Genomic DNA, 17923 nt, shown 5'->3' on the forward strand with positions numbered 1-17923 from the left:
ACTGGGCGCTGTTTGTAGTGGCTGACTGCCGCATTCAGGTATTGTTTTTTTTTTTTTGTTTTATCTAGCGGCATTAGCTGTATATGATATTTACTTTCGGTCCATTCCTCATTGCGTCCCGAAGACCGCGCTGACTGTGTTTTATTTCCGCTTTACCTGGTATAATTCAATAATCGGAATTTGGATGTTTGTGGATCGTTCTCGAATCTTCCACGGCCGAATCGCGAATAATCTAAGAATTGGAAATTTTGCACGCCTCTGATAGTAACCGCATAAATCGTCTTCAAAACATGATTTCTGTCTATCCAGGTGGGACGAGATTCGTCCGTCCACATATGGGACACGGAAACGTTAAAACCAATGTCTGTGTTGAAGGGTTTCCATCAGTTTGGAGTCTGCAGTTTGGATTTTTCAGGTACTAAATCAACATCACTTTAAGATTAGGCTCAATTCCATTGACTAGTTTTATTAAAGAGATGTTAACTTCTTAGGTATGCATCTTGATAGATTTGTCATAAATTTACTGTAAGCTAACAATATACATGATAACTACAAAATGCTTGCTAACATTTGTTTGTTGTTTTTAATGTTAGCAAGATGACTGTGTACAGTTTAACAAATATAATTTGAATTTTGGATTTTTTTTTCTAAACTAAATATTAGACATCAATTAATAATTCTAAGCTAAAAATGACAGACATTTCGAATAATAAATACGATTACTTACCTTCTTTTTATGGCTAGGTTGAAACAAAGCGGTTGTGCGACGTCTGTAAACGGGGGTTTCCAGGGTAAAACGGGCAAATTAAAAATCGTTCGGAGACTTAATGCGCCATGAATCTGCCATGGCAGCATATAGACATATTGTTCTATCAAACACAACAGTTATTTGTGTAGAGCGAGTGAAGGGGCCCCTTCAGGAAACTCGGACACAAGGCCTTCACTTGTCGCTGCGACAGTGCAGTAAAGCTGCGTGTGCTAAATCTGTTGGCCCTCTGGGGGCCCCTGCTGGCTGGGGGCCCTAGGCAATTGCCTGGTTTGCCTAATGAGACGCGACGCCTCTGCACATTGAGCATAGAGAAAAGAAAGAAGACCAAAGAACTGTCTGAGGATTTGAGAAGCAAAATAGTGAGGAAGCATGGGCAATTTCAAGGCTACAAGTCTATCTCCAAAGACCTGAATGTTCCTGTGTCTACCGTGCGCGGTGTCATGAATAAGTGTAAATCCTACAGCGCGGTTGCTAACCTCGCTTGATGTGGACGGAAAAAAAAAATTGACGAGAGACTTCAACGAAAGATTGTGCGGATGGTGGATAAAGAACCTCGATGAACATCCAAACTAGTTCAAGCTGTCCTGCAGTCCGAGGGTACAACAGTGTCAACCCGTACTATCCGTCAGCGTCTGAATGAAAAGGGACTCTATGGTAGGATACCCAGGAAGACCCCACTTCTGACCCAGAGACATAAAAAAAGCCAGGCTGGAGTTTGCCAAAACGTACCTGCGAAAGCCAACAACGTTTCGGAAGCAAGTTCTCTGGTCAGATGAGACAAAAGTAAAGCATTTTCGGAAAAGGCATCAACATAGAGTTTACAGGGAAAAAAAACGACACCATAAAAGAAAAGAACAGGGTCCCACAGTCAAACATGGCGGGGTTCCCTGATGTTTTGGGGTTGCATTGCTGCCTCTGGCACTGCACTGCTTAACCGTGCGCATGGCATTATAAAGTCTGAAGACTACCAACAAATTTTGCAGCAAAATGTTAGGGTCCAGTGTGAGAAACCTGGGTCCCCCTCAGAGGTCATGGGTCTTCCAGCAGGACATTGACCCAAAACACACTTCAAAAAGCACTAGAAAATGGTTTGAGAGAAAGCACTGGAGACTTCTAAATTGGCCAGCAATGAGTCCAGAGGTAAATCCCATAGAACACCTGTGGAGAGATCTGAAAATGGCAGTTTGGAGAAGGCACCCTTCAAATCTCAGAGACCTGGAGCAGTTGGCCGTAGAAAATTGGTCTAAAATTCCAGCAGAGCATTGTAAGAAACTCGTTGATGGATGCCGGAAGCGGTTGTTCACAGTTATTTTGTCTAAAGGTTGTGCTACCAAGTATTAGGCTGAGGGTGTCCGGCCCATTTTTGGAGTTTGTGTAAAATGATAATGATTTAATTTTTTTTTTCATTCTCTTTTGTGTTTTTTCATTTGCAAGCAAAATAAATGAAGATATTATTACAGAAGCATTTGTGATTGCAATCATTTTCTGGGAGAAAAATGAGCTTTATCTGACAGAATTGCAGGGGTGCCAATACTTTTGGCCAGCAGTGTATATATTGATGGGTGGATGGATGGATGGATGGATGGATGGATGGATGGATGGATGGATGGATGGATGGATGGATGGATGGATGGATGGATGGATGGATGGATGGATGGATGGATGGATGGATGGATGGATGGATTTATAGCTTGCCCTTATTGTCACATAGTCTGTCATCACCAATATAAATACAAAGTTAGTAGTGAGTTAGTTACGTTGGAAAAATCATGTACATCCAATGGAGAAAAAATGTATCAAATTAAAGACTTTCTACTGTACTCTTACATGTGCAAATGTTTTGCCCCTTGTGATAAAGCATCAGCGTTGAACTATTCTACTAATATTCCATGATGCTCGTTGATTTTGATAAGGACACCAAAGGCATTTTATGCTGACGGTGACCCAAATCATCTTATTATCTAAAAGTATTACCGTAGCTTCCCAGTTTGCCGTCTTTGCAGACATCTTGCTCCTATACTAAATCCGTCCTCACAGCACTTGCTTTAATTGGCCCCCGAGCAGACATAGCAAATATCCATCAATCACCTCTGCTGAATTCCACCAGCCTTCTTACAGTCTGCTAACAAGAGCCACGTTTTAGAGCAAACATGTCGAATTGATCTATCTCTGCCAGTAACGCAGGTTTGATTTATATTCCGCAGCGGACGGCAAGCGCCTGGCCTCGGTGGGCCTGGATGACAATCACACCATTGTGCTTTGGGACTGGAGGAAAGGGGAAAAGCTCTCAGTCATGTGGTACGTGCCTGTCATCGTTGACTAGATTTGTGACAAAATATGGTTTGAAGATATATCGTGATACAAGACGTCCCGATATGTATCGAGTTTATTGGGGGGGGTGGAGTGGATACACACACCTAAATGCATTGCCACATGATTTGAGTAATGTACCCCACAGATAGTTTAGTCAAATGGATTCACTGACCCAGCAACTTTACCATGAGTATTCACCCACCATTTTGTGGCGCTCATGAGCAAGCAAAAGAACTGGCTTCCACCAAATTCACAAACATTAACAAGTAGTAGCGGGTCATTAAATCAAATGTCATTCCAACTGACGGTTTCAAAACGAAGCTACAATGGTCACATGACAAGAAACTAAATGGCATATAACTAGCAATTAATGAAACAACTGGAACAGCAACTGAAGAAATAATTAGCAGGTAATTCATTTTGAACAATTTTGAAATGATATTGAAAAATATCGGCATAGTTTTTTTATGATCGGTTTAGGGCCAATATGCATGTTGCCTTCAAAGTAAATGTAGAAGCCTTCTGCCTTTGTACAAGGGCTGGTCACATCTTAGCACAGCAATTACGCTTATTGATGTCTCCAAATTAAGATGCTATGGGTTTGTGATGTGAGAATTATCATTATTAAATCACCCAGAGGGGCATCACAATACAATTAACCATAATATATTAAGTCCACGACCGTATATATTGGTATCTGTTTGATATGGTTTTGGATTTGGTATTGGTATTTGATTTTTGGAGTTGGACAATATTGGGTTATCAGTTATTGGTTAAAAAGTAATTATCGGACAACACAGAACTAGGGATGTCCCGATGCTGATTTCTTTTTACATCCGATTCAATTCTTTTTCAAGGTATGCTTTGCCAAGACCGGGCCAATGTCGATCCGACACCTACAACCCCTAGCAAAAAGTAAGGAATCACCAGTCTCGGACGAGCACTCACTCAGACATTTTATCATGTAGAACAAACTCTGATAAAAAGCTTGAACAAATAATGAATTAATTCAAAAGTGCAACTCTTTAGCATTCAGAAACACTAAAAGAAATGAATAAAAAAAACATCACGAGTCAAGAATCTGCATTGGACAAGGCGATGATGCTGGAACTTTTGTTTGGTGCTGTTCCAGTGAGATTTACAAAGATGACTGCCTGAAGAAAACATCAAAATTCCCTCAGTCCTTGATGACATGGGGCTGCATGTCAAGCAAAGGCACTTGGTTGATGGCTGTGGTTAAATCTTCAATAAATGCACAAGTTTACATTGAAATTTTAGACAGCTTTCTTATCCCTTCAATTGAAAATGTTTGTCATTTTCCAAGATCCCAATGCATCATGCCACAGAGCTGAAACTGTTAAAGCATTCCTTGGAGAAAGACTCATCCAGTCTATGTCATGGCCTGCAAATTGCCCAGATCTCAACCCTATTGAAAACCTGTGGTAGAAATTGAAAAAAAAAAGGTCCACAGCAAGGCTCTGACTTGCAAGGATGATCTGGCAACTGCAATCAAAGAGAGTTGGCACCAAATTGATGAAGAATACTCATCAAGTCCATGCCTCAGAGACTGCAAGCTGTCATAAAAGCCAGAGGTGGTGCTACTAAATACTAGAGATGTGTTTTGATTGTAATCTCTTTGTTTGTTTCCCATGATTCCATATTTATTTCTCCAGAATGGAGTGATTCCATATATATTTCCCTGCACTTCCTCTATAAAAGTAACGTTTACTGACCACCGCAATGTTTTTTCTTTTTTTCTTTTAGTGTTTCTGAATGCTAAAGAGTTGCGCTTTTGAACTGATTCATTATTTTTTTCATTTGTCTGAGTTTTTTCTACATGATAAAATGTCTGCTGTAGTGCTCGTCCGAGACTGGTTATTCCATACTTTTTGCTAGGAGTTTTATATTTTTAGACCAGTGAAAATGATGCAATTTTTTTTTTTTAACTTCCTCAAAAATATTACACGATACTCTGTTACTGACATTAGTTTCTAAAGAGCAGGAGTTTCACACAGCGGACATATTTACCTAGTGGTTGGCTTAACAACAGCCGAAATTTACAACAGTACTGAAAACATGCGACTGCTGGATCAAATCCGATCTTGTCACCAAATCCGATACTGTCTGATACTCCCAAAATAGCCACGTATCGGAACAAATGAACAAAGCTGCCACCTTCCCATTTCAAATGGATTGGATGTCTACTAGTGATAAATTCATTCCAATTCACAGCGTAAGGATGAAAATGGCTTGTTTTTCTGTTTTAGTTGTTTTGTTCAATATCCTTGAATGATTTCTTGAATTATTGAATTATTTATTATTAATTTATTATTATTGAAGTGTCACCTTTTAACTGCAATTCTGCGTTGTGGAGAAGGCCAAAGTTTTATAGCATGCTAAAGTGGTTAGTACATTTTCTTTTTTCTATTAGCTTAAATGTGGCAATGTTAACATTTTACAAGTTTAATATTGATGTGTTTCCTTAGTTTGTATGTGTGAACTTTAATTCTACGGCGTGTTGATGGCTAATAAACATCTGTGAAAGCTACTGGAGTCTCATATGCAATCAACACGCACGTGTCCTGAGTGCACGCAGCACATGCAAATACACCCACACACACGCACGCACAACTGTATGCATGCACGCACGCACGCGGTGTTAAATCGCAGCTGGGAAAATTACCGCCCTCATTTTTATTTACTGTGCGATAATTTGACTTATTGCATATCGTGACAGGCTTATCCACGACCCCATACTGTACAGTGGGGCAAATAAGTATTTAATCAACCACTAATTGTGCAAGTTCTCCCACTTGAAAATATTAGAGAGGCCTGTAATTGTCAACATGGGTAAACCTCAACCATGAGAGACAGAATGTGGGGGGGGAAAAACAGAAAATCACATTGTTTGATTTTTAAAGAATTTATTTGCAAATCATGGTGGAAAATAAGTATTTGGTCAATGCCAAAAGTTCATCTCAGTACTTTGTTATGTACCCTTTGTTGGCAATAATGGAGGCCAAACGTTTTCTGTAACTCTTCACAAGCTTTTCACACACTGTTGCTGGTATTTTGGCCCATTCCTCCATGCAGATCTCCTCTATAGGAGTGATGTTTTGGGGCTGTCGTTGGGCAACACGGACTTTCAACTCCCTCCACAGATTTTCTATGGGGTTGAGATCTGGAGACTGGCTAGGCCACTCCAGGACCTTGAAATGCTTCTTACAAAGCCACTCCTTTGTTGCCCTGGCTGTGTGTTTGGGATCATTGTCATGCTGAAAGACCCAGCCATGTCTCATCTTCAATGCCCTTGCTGATAGAAGGAGCCCCAAAGCATGATGTTTCCACCCCCATGCTTCACAGTGGGTATGGTGTTCTTCGGATGCAATTCAGTATTCTTTCTCCTCCAAACACGAGAACCTGTGTTTCGACCAAAAAGTTCTATTTTGGTTTTATCTGACCATAAAACATTCTTCCAGTCCTCTTCTGGATCATCCAAATGCTCTCTAGCGAACTGCAGACGGGCCTGGACGTGTACTGGCTTCAGCAGGGGGACACGTCTGGCAGTGCAGGATTTGAGTCCATGGCGGCGCATTGTGTTACTGATAGTAGCCTTTGTTACTGTGGTCCCAGCTCTTTGTAGGTCATTCACTAGGAGCCCCCGTGTAGTTCTGGGATTTTTCCTCACCATTCTTGTTATCATTTTGACGCCACGGGGTGAGATCTTGCATGGAGCCCCAGATCGTGGGAGATTATCAGTGGTCTTGTATGTCTTCCATTTTCAAAAATTGCTCCCGCAGTTTATTTCTTTACACCAAGTGTTTTACCTATTGCAGATTCAGTCTTCCCAGCCTGGTGCTGGGAAGACTGAATCTGCAAATCTACAATTTTGTCTCTGGTGTCCTTCGACAGCTCTTTGGTCTTGGCCATAGTGTAGTTTGGAGTGTGACTGACTGAGGTTGTGGACAGGTGTCTTTTATACCGATAATGAGGTAAAACAGGTGCCATTAATACAGGTAACGAGTGGAGCCTCGTTAGACCTCGTTAGAAGAAGTTAGACCTCTTTGACAGCCAGAAATCTTGCTTGTTTGTAGGTGACCAAATACTTATTTTCCACTCTAATTTGGAAATAAATTCTTTAAAAATCAAACAATGTTAACCCCCCCCCCCCCCCCCCCCCCCCCCCACGTTCTCTCATGGTTGAGGTTTACCCATGTTGACAATTACAGGGCTCTAATCTTTTCAAGTAGGAGAACTTGCATAATTGGTGGTTGACTAAATACTTATTTGCCCCTCTCTATATCGGAATTGGTTTAATATGGGTATTTTTGGAGTTGGGTAATATAGAAATATCGGTTGAAAGTCATTATCGGTCAATTCTACTTACAATGGATGGATTAATTGTGTGTGGATTGTGTGTGTGAAACTATCTGCAGTCAAGCATGGGCATTCAACTAGTTTAAAGTGGCATTAATAGACTTACTGATACCTGTGGAAACCCTGTAAAACCCTCCATTAAACTTTCATTATGGTTTCCTTTTGCTAGCATATTTGTTGGTATGTCATGTTGCAATACCTTAGCAATATGGTCTCCGTGTCAATATAAAATCTGACATATTATGCTCCTGAGAAGACAAGCGCTGAAAGTAATTCTCATTCATTATGGATACAGTCAGAGCCTTGGGGCATACTCTAACTATTCAAACCTTGGCAGGCTTAAGTGTCGCAGTGGAGCGGCCTCTTAATCTAAAAGGCAATTCCTTTTCTTCCCCCTCTGAACCATGAATCACACTGTCATCCTCGCGCTGAAAAAGAGCTCCGATTTAATCCTCATTTATTAATGTCTATATTTAAATTGAAACGCTTGAATCATCTTAAAAATGGAACACAAAGGACCCACTCTTTCCGTTTTTGGGATAATAGTGCCATGTAAACAATAGGGATGGTACGATGGACTTATATAAGTGATTCGATGCACCTCGATATGCCAGGGTCACGATTAGGGGTGGGAACCTCTGGGTTGGACGGATTGGATGTCTATGGCCGTCAGTGGCAGAAAATGCCAGTTATTTGGAGGCATTGCACGTCATTTCCTGTTGATTTTAGTTCACTTCCTTTTTCTTTTGGGGCATTTACAGGTCGCTTCCTGATGATTTTGGGGTTACTGAACAGAAAGTGACTTGAGAATGTCTCTCCCTGGGGTGAAAGTGGCTAGAATTTCTTGCCGGAACTCCCCGACGCGAAGGTTGCAATGGAGCCAGAAATTTTATTTATTTATATTTTTTCTTTCTTTTTTTGGGGGGGAGGGGGGGGGGGTTCAAACCTCTTACACTACTGAAATGCAAAGAACAACACAACACATACAAAAACTGATTTTCATTCAAAATTGTATTTTTTTCAACAAAAACAGCAATAACCCAAACCTCCAGCTCCTAATTTTTATTTTCCCTCATTTCCTCACATACTAAATGCCAAATCTGAATGTTGTAATTCCAAGTGCTTCCTTGTTGAATTCGATGTCTAGCGGTCGACAGACTTTTTGACCCAGCTCAAAGTTTGCAACGCTCTGAGATATTTTTGTCATCTTTATTGGACAGAAATGTGAAGTAATGGCTGTATTTCCGGTGAGCAAATTCAGCTGTTCGTGGTATATTTCCTGCTTTTCACTTATGGGGCGCCGTTTGTAAAGCAGTACATGCTAAAAATTATGACATTTTCTCACATTTAGTGCAACCCAGTGTTTAAAATGGTTTGAAATTTTTAGTCACTTTTTTTTTGCACATTTAGACGCTATTTAGCAACTTAAATGTTTATTTTTTAATATGAAGTTTTAGACCTGACTGTTTAAATCCAGAATTTAATATTTAATTTAAATCATAAATTTAGATCATATATCCTAAATGTTAAATCTGGAAACGGTTGGAACTAAATATTTAGCTAAATATGCAAATTCATGTGACTGGAGACCAGAAGTAACAAAATAAAAGCTGGAGCAGCTCAGACTGTCTGTTTACGCTGATTAAAAATGAATAAAACCTACTCAACGGTGGCATTCGGTCGGCTCTTGGACATGAGTCATTGTGATTATTAACAATATATAGCTAAAATACACATTTAGGAGAAACTAAAGAGTATTTTGTGTGCGCCAGCTTTTATTTGGTCACTTCCGGTCTTCAGTCATGTGAATTTGCATATTAAGCTAAATATTTAGTTCCAACTGTTTCCAGAGTTAACATTTAGGATGCAGGACATAAATTTAAGATTTACATTAAATATTTAGTTCTGGATTTAAACAACCAGGTGTAAAACTTCTTATTTAAAAATAAATATTTAAGTTGCTAAAAAATGTTTTAAATGTGCAAAAAAAGTGACTCTAAAAATTTTACACCACATTTTAAACACTGTGTGGCGCTAAATGTGAGAAAATGTTGTCGCAATTTTCAGCATGGGCTGCTTTACAAACGGCGCCCTATATTCACTGTTAGCTTTCTGACGAGGCAGCGAGGCTATGTTGTTGACCGCCGATGAGAAAACGTGAGATGTGATGTCACTCCAAAACTCAAGAGCAATCTTTTCTATTCAAATGCTCTTCGTACATGACTACAGTATTCTTCATTCTACATACATTATGAGGCAACAACAAAATGGTAACGCACAGGCACTAAGGAAACTAATCAGATTACTGGCTTGAAGAAATGAACGCGTTAGATTGCTCGTTACTGAAAGAAAGTAATCATTTTACAGTGTAACGCGTTACTGACAACACTGCAAACGATGACATTTTTATATAAATTTGGTCTGATGAGGGGTTAACTTCACAGAGGTTTGGTTAAACGGTCTGTGCCCGATCGGGAGGAACAAAAATCAGGATCCACAGCAGCCCTTGAGGACCGGTTTGGACAACCTTGCTGTAAAACATCTAAAAAAATATATTTTTTTTCCCCCACCCTCTTTGATTGCTCGGTCCAATTGATGTTCATATTTAGTCTCAACTCAAATCAAACGGACCCTGACGCGTTTGGAGCAATGCGTGTTGGTGCCTTTTCTGCTTCATCTAAAAGTGCAGAGACAGCTTGGAGCGCCGCTAATCTGCTTTGCAGACCTTGGTGGTTGCTGTGCAATGCAATTGTGGAGAAAGGGCCCTTCTTCGAAGGGCTGGTTGGTAGGCAAAGAGTGGGTGTGGGAAGATGAGGCTTCGTGTTATACTAGACAAGTAGGAAGATGAGCAAGGAATGTTAAATCAATTTTAGTGGGGGGAGTTGCCCAGTGCTAACTGTTATAAATGTTTAATGGTCTTATATTAACTCATTTTCCCGATAGACGTTCAATCCATTTGAACTGAAAGGAGCTGGCAGTGCTCCCAGTGAAAATAATTTGGACGTTTATTTCAGTCAGTGGTAGTCAATGTAACGCAAAAGCTTTTTTATTTCCCAATGGCGTTTTTTTCCAGTCAAAACTGTATGACCAGCCAATGCCGTTCGGGCACCAAAACGACCGGAATTCTCTTGCCACCCTCCCAGTTCAAATGATTTGGACGTTTATTTTTTTATTAACTCAATTCAATTCTCAGAAGGATGAAAAGAGCTTGTTTTTCTGTTTCTGACTTGTGTAGTAAAATATCGTAGAATGGTTTCCTGGCCCACGTTTCGATAACTGATATATCGCCGTATTGTGAGATCGTGAAAGTGAGCCTTGTATCTTATATCATATCGTTTCATGGGGTACTCAGAGGTTTCAAACTCTGGATTATAAAACTACCAATGCCCTGTGGTAGAGCTGTTTGATTTTTTAACAAAAAAAGCCCGATTAATTTCTCTCAAACCCGATTTTCCAATATCGATTACAATTTTTTGGCAAAAAAAGAAATAATGACAAAAAAGTATTCGGAAAGTCTTCTTTTTAAACTTAGTTTTTCTTTATTAGAACTGAAAGTGCTAGTGAGTTTAACTCTATTAATACACACAGAACAATCCCTTGGAATTAAGTTTTTATTTATACAACAGATAATGCAAAAAAGTGCATATACCATTTGAAGCCAAATCAAACATGAGAAAAGGTAGTCAGTCAGTCTGTAAACCAAATAGTCTGTCAGGAAGTCAGTCTGCCAGCCAGTCAGGTGAAGTTGGTAGGCAGCCAGGGTCAGGGTGATGTGCTGTCACATTTCTCTCTGGTCTTACATGCATAAATCAATGACTAGTGCAAAATTGTCACTCAATATAACAATATGCAAGGTGACAATCACCTTGTCTAAACAAATACAAATATGCAACCCAGTGAAGGTAACAAATTGAATGATCCCTTAGGTTTATGAGCATCTCATCTTTACAAAAGACGTCAGGTTAAACATATTAATGGGCCAATGAACAATGTGCTTATAGATTCCATTTTGAAATATAGACCCATGCATTTTGCCAAAATATGTTGTTGTAGGAAAACAAAAAACAACACGGCATGCATTTAGTTACTGTAATCTAGTAGCAGCAATCTTGACAGGAAAACGAGACAGAGGGACAGACACGCACACGCATATACTTTCATACTTGTGGTATAGTGCAATATACACTCAGCCAGACGTAGTGCTATATTACTTTCTGTCGTTGTGCTGTACATGAAAGTGTACAGACGAAGTAAATGAAGTTTTGAACGTTTCAAGGCTGCAATGCTTCCACATACACAATAATACTTTAAGTACGTCATGAGATATTTCACTTACTCATGGCATTATGCAATTTGTGTTGGATGGGCAAAAGTAGCAGAATCGTTGGTAGCCATGGTTGTTGTTGTTGTTAAGACAGCGCACTCTCGTAGGAGGAAGCGGAAATGCAGAGGAAACTACGGCGGCTTAGATTAACCAAAATGGTGCAATTTTTCAAAATTGAACCTACCGATTTGAACGTTTTTAACATCGTGTTAACCAAAAAAAAAACAGTTTTGGTTCAAAATTAGTTATTCAAACAGCCATATCCTGTTGTATGCATTGGGGTGTTTACACTGTAACTGCACAGGTTCCACGTTTTGCATGATCAAAACATCTTCAAATCTGTATATTATAGAGTGTAAATGATCTACGCATAAAAGATGGTTGCTCAAAGTTTTTAAGTTCGTTCATCGAGAAATTCTTAGAAATGTTTTAACACAAAAACAAACTGCTTACGGTTGCGGCCATTTTGTGATGTCGGTTATACCCAAGACCATGCACACTTATATGCTCGGCACAGATGCATGTAATCATGGCTATCAATGTGGTAAAGTGAAAGGGCGGGCAATTTGGGAAACTCACATTTGATTGGTTAAAATAGTACAAGCATTGATATAACATTGCCAGAACAAATGTGAACAGTGTCTGGGTGCGATGAGTATTAACGGGCCCCTCTGAGGTGGGGGTCCTAGTGGATAATTATTCACGAACCCCTCAAGATGATCGTCTGATGTGTGGGGCAGGGGCGGTGCTAGTGGAAGATTTTCTTTAGGCCCCTCCAGACAACAAGTTGGAGGTGGGAAGAGTGAAGTTTCAATACTTAAACATTATATTCCAGCTCTGCGCATCATGATGTTAATTAACATATTAATGAATATTAGATAAGGGATTAAATGAATTATTGTCATGTTACTTAAACATGAGTTATTATCTTAAAATGCATTAACTAATGTTAATTAAGGAACCCTTATTGTAAAGTCTTACCTTTTTTCAAGCTTCCTTCTTAGATGGACATGATAAAGTTGTTCTCTTTACATTTAGCATACTTTTCATAGGTTTCTACATTGTGTCCTACTTAGATTTCATGGGCAAAAACAAGTTGAAAGGTATTTAAATGAAGAGTAAAGTCCGTTTGTGGCTTAACTGACTCACTCATTTTAGTACCATGTTTTCCTGTCCTGTCAACAGGATTACACAAAATTAAACGAGTTATTTCCATAAAACCTGAAGGAGGGCTAGAGGTTGGGTTTAGGAAAAACACATTTTGTGTAATGTAGAATTTGGAACGCATCCAGTTGCCTTCATTAATAATACATATTGTTGTGTTTTCAGCGGAAGCAAAGACAAGATCTTTGTCGTGAAAATAAATCCCTACTTGCCTGACAAGCTCATCACTGCCGGTGTCAAACATATGAAGTTTTGGCACAAAGCGGGTATGAGCCGTTCGTCTCATTGCTTGCTGACAAGCAGCCTCGATAACGAGCTGAAGTGGGGCTTCGACGCCAGGCGTATGTTGTTTATGCTCTTGCTCTCTCAGGCGGTGGACTAATTGGGCGAAAGGGGAGCATGGGAAAGACGGAAACTATGATGTGCGCCGTGTACGGCTGGTCGGAGGAGATGGTCTTCTCGGGCACGTGCGGCGGCGACATTTGCATCTGGAGTGACATGTTCCTGATGAAAACTGTCAAAGCCCACGACGGCCCCGTTTTCAGTATGCACGCTCTTGAAAAGGTAACGAAGGGCTTTTTGGTACTCATTTCAAATAATAAACGGCCCATTAATAATCCTCCCTAGGGGCGGGGGTGCTGTGTTGTGAAATCAATTTTTCGGCTTCTAGTGACATGTTCATTGAGCTTTGAATATGCCATTACACTGTCTCTGCAGGGATTTGTGACTGGAGGAAAAGATGGTATCGTGGCGCTCTGGGATGACACGTTTGAAAGATGCCTCAAGACTTACGCTATCAAGAGAGCAGTCCTAGCTCCAGGCTCCAAGGGTAATTTGCTCTATCGGATACAGTGGTACCTCAAGATACGAAATGAATTTGTTCCGGACTGGCTTTCGTATCATGATTTTTTTTTGTGTGTGTAATGAATCGGGTTCTACGTGTAAATCGTCTAATTTTTTCCAAGCTCTTTGAAACACACCACATTAAATTTGCTGCCATGACTGTCACAGACACAGTGATGGACAAAGAGACGAATGGAAAGAAGGAAATTTCATTGCATTTGACCCACAAAGTTTGGAGAATAAAAAAAAAATAATGTAATAATAATCTAAAATAATGCAAAAAAAAAATGGATCCTTACTATTCAAGTTAGGCGATGTCCGAAAGCAAAAAATGATGACAACAATAGGCTAATTGGAGTGGAGTGTCTTGGCACTAAGCATGATGGGAAGATTCTGACCAATAGGGCTGCAGTATGGCAAAATGTATGTATTTTTAGTATTTACTATTTTTATTTTAGGTATTTTATGGTGCTGTTATGTCCTCTGACTCTTTATTGGTAACGTGTTCTTGTCCCATAGTGGTGCTTAAGTTTAACTAGTTAGGTTCCAGCTCATTCTACAGACTACTCAAGCTCTATCGCAACCACATGGTGCTAAAAGACGAGCACTTTCTTCTTTTGTTTCATAAACATGAGCATCGTGTAGCACATTATTTATGTTGCCACCTAGTGCCGCTTAAGTGTTGTATTGTAGGCTCATTCTACAGATGTTACCACATGACTACTCGAGGTCATTAGCAAGCACACAGTGCTAAAAGACGAGCCGTTTCTTCCTTGAAAAAGTTGTATCATTCTTTTGTTTGATATACATGAGCATTGTGGTGTGTATATTTCATTTGTTTATATTTATAGTCAAACACAGTTGTGGTGTTAGGAGTTGGAACTCCATTACCCAGCGTGCAATCAGGCCACAGAATGTTACAGTGAAGAAAACAAGTGTTTGATTGGTCCACTCCGCTGTCTGTTTGCTGTGGCTAGCTCACCCCTGGAAATTTGATCCGCGGAACAGTCGCCAGACTCTATCGCTGTAACAGCGGTGAGTCAGGAGTTCAAGGCTAGCCACAACTCATCTTCAATGCTCTGACTGAGGGAAGGAGGTTGTTCCCCAAAATCTCACAATACAGGGCCCCAGTCATCCTCTCTTTAATACAGTGCACTCGTCCTGTCCCATGCGCAGAAAAACAACCCCAAAGCATAATGCTACCATCCCCATGCTTCGCAGTCGGGATGGTGTTCTTGGGATAGTTCTCATCATTTTATGTCCTCCAAACACGGTTAATGGAATTATTACCAAAGAGTTCTATTTTTCTCTCATCTGACCACAAAACACACTCCCTTGACTCCTCTGCACCATCCAAATGGTCATAGGCAAATTTAAGACGGGCCTTGACATGTGCTGGTTTAAGCAGGGGTACCTTCCGTGCGATGCATTATTTCAAACCATGATGTCTTAATGTATTACCAACAGTAACCTTGGAAATGGTGGTTCCAGCTCTTTTAAGGTCATTGACCAACTCCTGTCGTGTAGTTCTGGGCTTATATCTCACCTTACGTAGGATCATTAAGACCCCACGAGGTGATATCTCACATGGGGCTCCATTGACAGTCATGTTTAGCTTCTTCCATTTTCTAATGATCGTTCCAACAGTGGACCTTTTTTTACCAAGCTGCTTGGCAATTGCTCCGTAGCCCTTTCAAACCTTGTGGAGGTGTATGATTTTGTATCTGGTGTCTATGGACAGCTCTTTGGTCTTGACCATGTTAGGAATTGGAGTCTTCCTGATTGTATGGGGTGGACAGGTGTCTTTATGCATCGATCAACGTCAAACAGGTGCATCTGATTCAGGATAATACATTGAGAGGAGTTGGACTTTTAATAGGCAGACTAACAGGTCTTTCAGGGTCAAAATTCTAGCTGATAGACAAGTGTTATAGTTAGGGCTGTCAAAATTATCGCGTTAACGGGTGGTAGTTCATTTTTAAAATTAATCACGTTAAAATATTTGACGCAATTAACGCATATGCCCCACTCAAACAACAATGTACTGCTCAAACAGCAGTGTATTAAGTGTTAATGTCCGCTTGTTACTTGTTTTTTGGTATTTGGCGCCCTCTGCTGGTGCTTCGGCCTAAATAATTTTATAGGTTTTAGCACAATGAGCGAGCATGGTGAAATTATTGACATAAACAATGGCGAGCTACTAATTTTTTTTTTGATTCAAAATTTTTTTTTAAATTTGAATAAAACGAAAACATTAAGAGGGGTTTTAATATAAAATTTCTATAGCTTGTACTAACATTTATCTTTTAAGAACTACAAGTCTTCCTATTCATGGATCGCTTTAAGAGAATGTTAATAATGTTAATGCCATCTTGTTGATTTATTGTTATAATAAATAAATACAGTTCTTATGTACCGTATGTTGAATGTATATATCCGTCTTGTCTTATCTTTCCATTCCAACAATAATTTACAGAGAAATATGGCATATTTTATAGATGGTTTGAATTGCGATTAATTACAATTAATTACGATTAATTAATTTTTAAGCTGTAATTAACTCGATTAAAAATTTTAATTGTTTGACAGCCCTAGTTCAAATACTTATTTGCAGCTGTATCACACAAATAAATTGTTAAAAAATCATGCATTGTTGATTTCTGAATTTTTCTTCTTAGATTATCTCTCTCACAGTGGACATGCACCTACGATGAAAATTTCAGACTCCTCCATTATTTCGAAGTGGAAGAACTTGCAAAATAGCAGGGTGTTCAAATACTTATTTTCTTCACTGTATATACAAAGAAGTGTACTCTACACTGGCAGAGTGAAAAGGAATTTGTCCAATAAACATTTGAGCATGATTTTCAAGCCTCGTCTTCTTATTAAAGGGTTAGACAGTCAGTCAGTCCTTACATTATGAGTGGGAATAATCAATTACAGTACGTGATGACTTTTTTCGTAATACCAAGCGAAAAAAGCTTCGAAACCTTGAGGTATCACTGTTTATTGTGCATCTATTCCCTACAGATATACTGGGAACATTCAAGATTCTTTATCTGTCCTTTTTTCAAGCATGGCTTTTTATTCTTCTCAACTCTGTAGGCTTACTTTTGGAGGACAACCCATCCATTCGTGCCATATCGCTAGGCCACGGCCACATTCTAGTGGGAACTAAGAATGGAGAGATTTTGGAGGTGGACAAAAGTGGCCCGATTACTCTTCTTGTTCAGGTGGGACAAAGAAAATGTATTTTAAACACTCAATCTTTGAATAGTTCCGCACTGGAACAGACACAACCAGCTTACAATAGTCAAATAATATTGACGTTAATTCAATGGCTACTATTGACATCGCTCGACGTCCAGTCCATTTCGCTGTCTGCTGGCCCAGTCAATATGGATCAGATGTCGAGTGACGTCAATGACAGTGAAACATGAGCATTCACAACCATTCTTCATAATTTAAATGAATTGGACGTCTATCATTTTCAACGGCAGGCAATGAGTTTATTAATTGAATTTATTCCTTAATTTTTTTCCCCCAGTGTTTGATATATTTAATGTCTATTAATCAGATTTGGAAGATCATTTGCGTTGTAAATGGACAATCCTTTTTCAATTTATTGTAGTTGTTCTTATTATTATGTAACTGTGTGGATCTAATTTAAATATGGAGCAACGCTTTTTTCTAATTGGCCATTGGCATGATGTCGGTGGGCAAGCTTCGATCAAATTACCTTGCATTCATTTGGTATGGAGTGGTAGACGTGTTCCTGCCATCAGAATAAGAATCTTTCAACTAAGGCTGCAGCTATCGAATATATTAGTAGTCGATTAATCGATAGACTAGGTAGTTCGAATAATCGAGTAATTGGATAAGGAACATGAAAAATTAAAATACCTGAGCTGAGCCTCAAACGGTATGATTTTTTTTTTCTTAATGAGGATCTATGTACAACAAAAGAACAATTGGCTAGCTTACATAGAAAAAGTCCGCTAGCTTAAGTGCTATGAAATGCTAATTTTTATTTTTTTATTTTTTACAATGCTCTTAACAAATGGTTCAGACACCTATTCCCACAAAAACGTCTAAATATACCTATAAACTAAATTATGAATGCATTAAAAAAG

At 39.4% G+C, this 17923-nt stretch overlaps 1 protein-coding gene across 5 annotated transcripts in view; it reads left to right on the plus strand.

Annotated features, from left to right (window-relative positions):
- eml5 (EMAP like 5) overlaps nucleotides 1-17923 on the plus strand; it is a 182682-nt gene that overhangs the window by 114743 nt on the left and 50016 nt on the right. For all 5 annotated transcript variants that reach the window (XR_009067090.1, XM_057858649.1, XM_057858650.1 and 2 more), the window contains exons 15-20: nucleotides 310-415; nucleotides 2974-3067; nucleotides 13113-13213; nucleotides 13318-13511; nucleotides 13665-13776; nucleotides 16896-17023. Coding sequence is in view for 4 of the 5 variants with exons in the window: in XM_057858649.1 (XP_057714632.1) it covers nucleotides 310-415; nucleotides 2974-3067; nucleotides 13113-13213; nucleotides 13318-13511; nucleotides 13665-13776; nucleotides 16896-17023 (735 nt within the window). In the remaining variant the exon portion in view is untranslated. The remainder of the gene's footprint in view (nucleotides 1-309; nucleotides 416-2973; nucleotides 3068-13112; nucleotides 13214-13317; nucleotides 13512-13664; nucleotides 13777-16895; nucleotides 17024-17923) is intronic.

This window comes from Corythoichthys intestinalis, chromosome 15, assembly GCF_030265065.1.
Source record: "Corythoichthys intestinalis isolate RoL2023-P3 chromosome 15, ASM3026506v1, whole genome shotgun sequence".
In the NCBI taxonomy this organism is placed as follows: Eukaryota; Metazoa; Chordata; class Actinopteri; order Syngnathiformes; family Syngnathidae; genus Corythoichthys; species Corythoichthys intestinalis.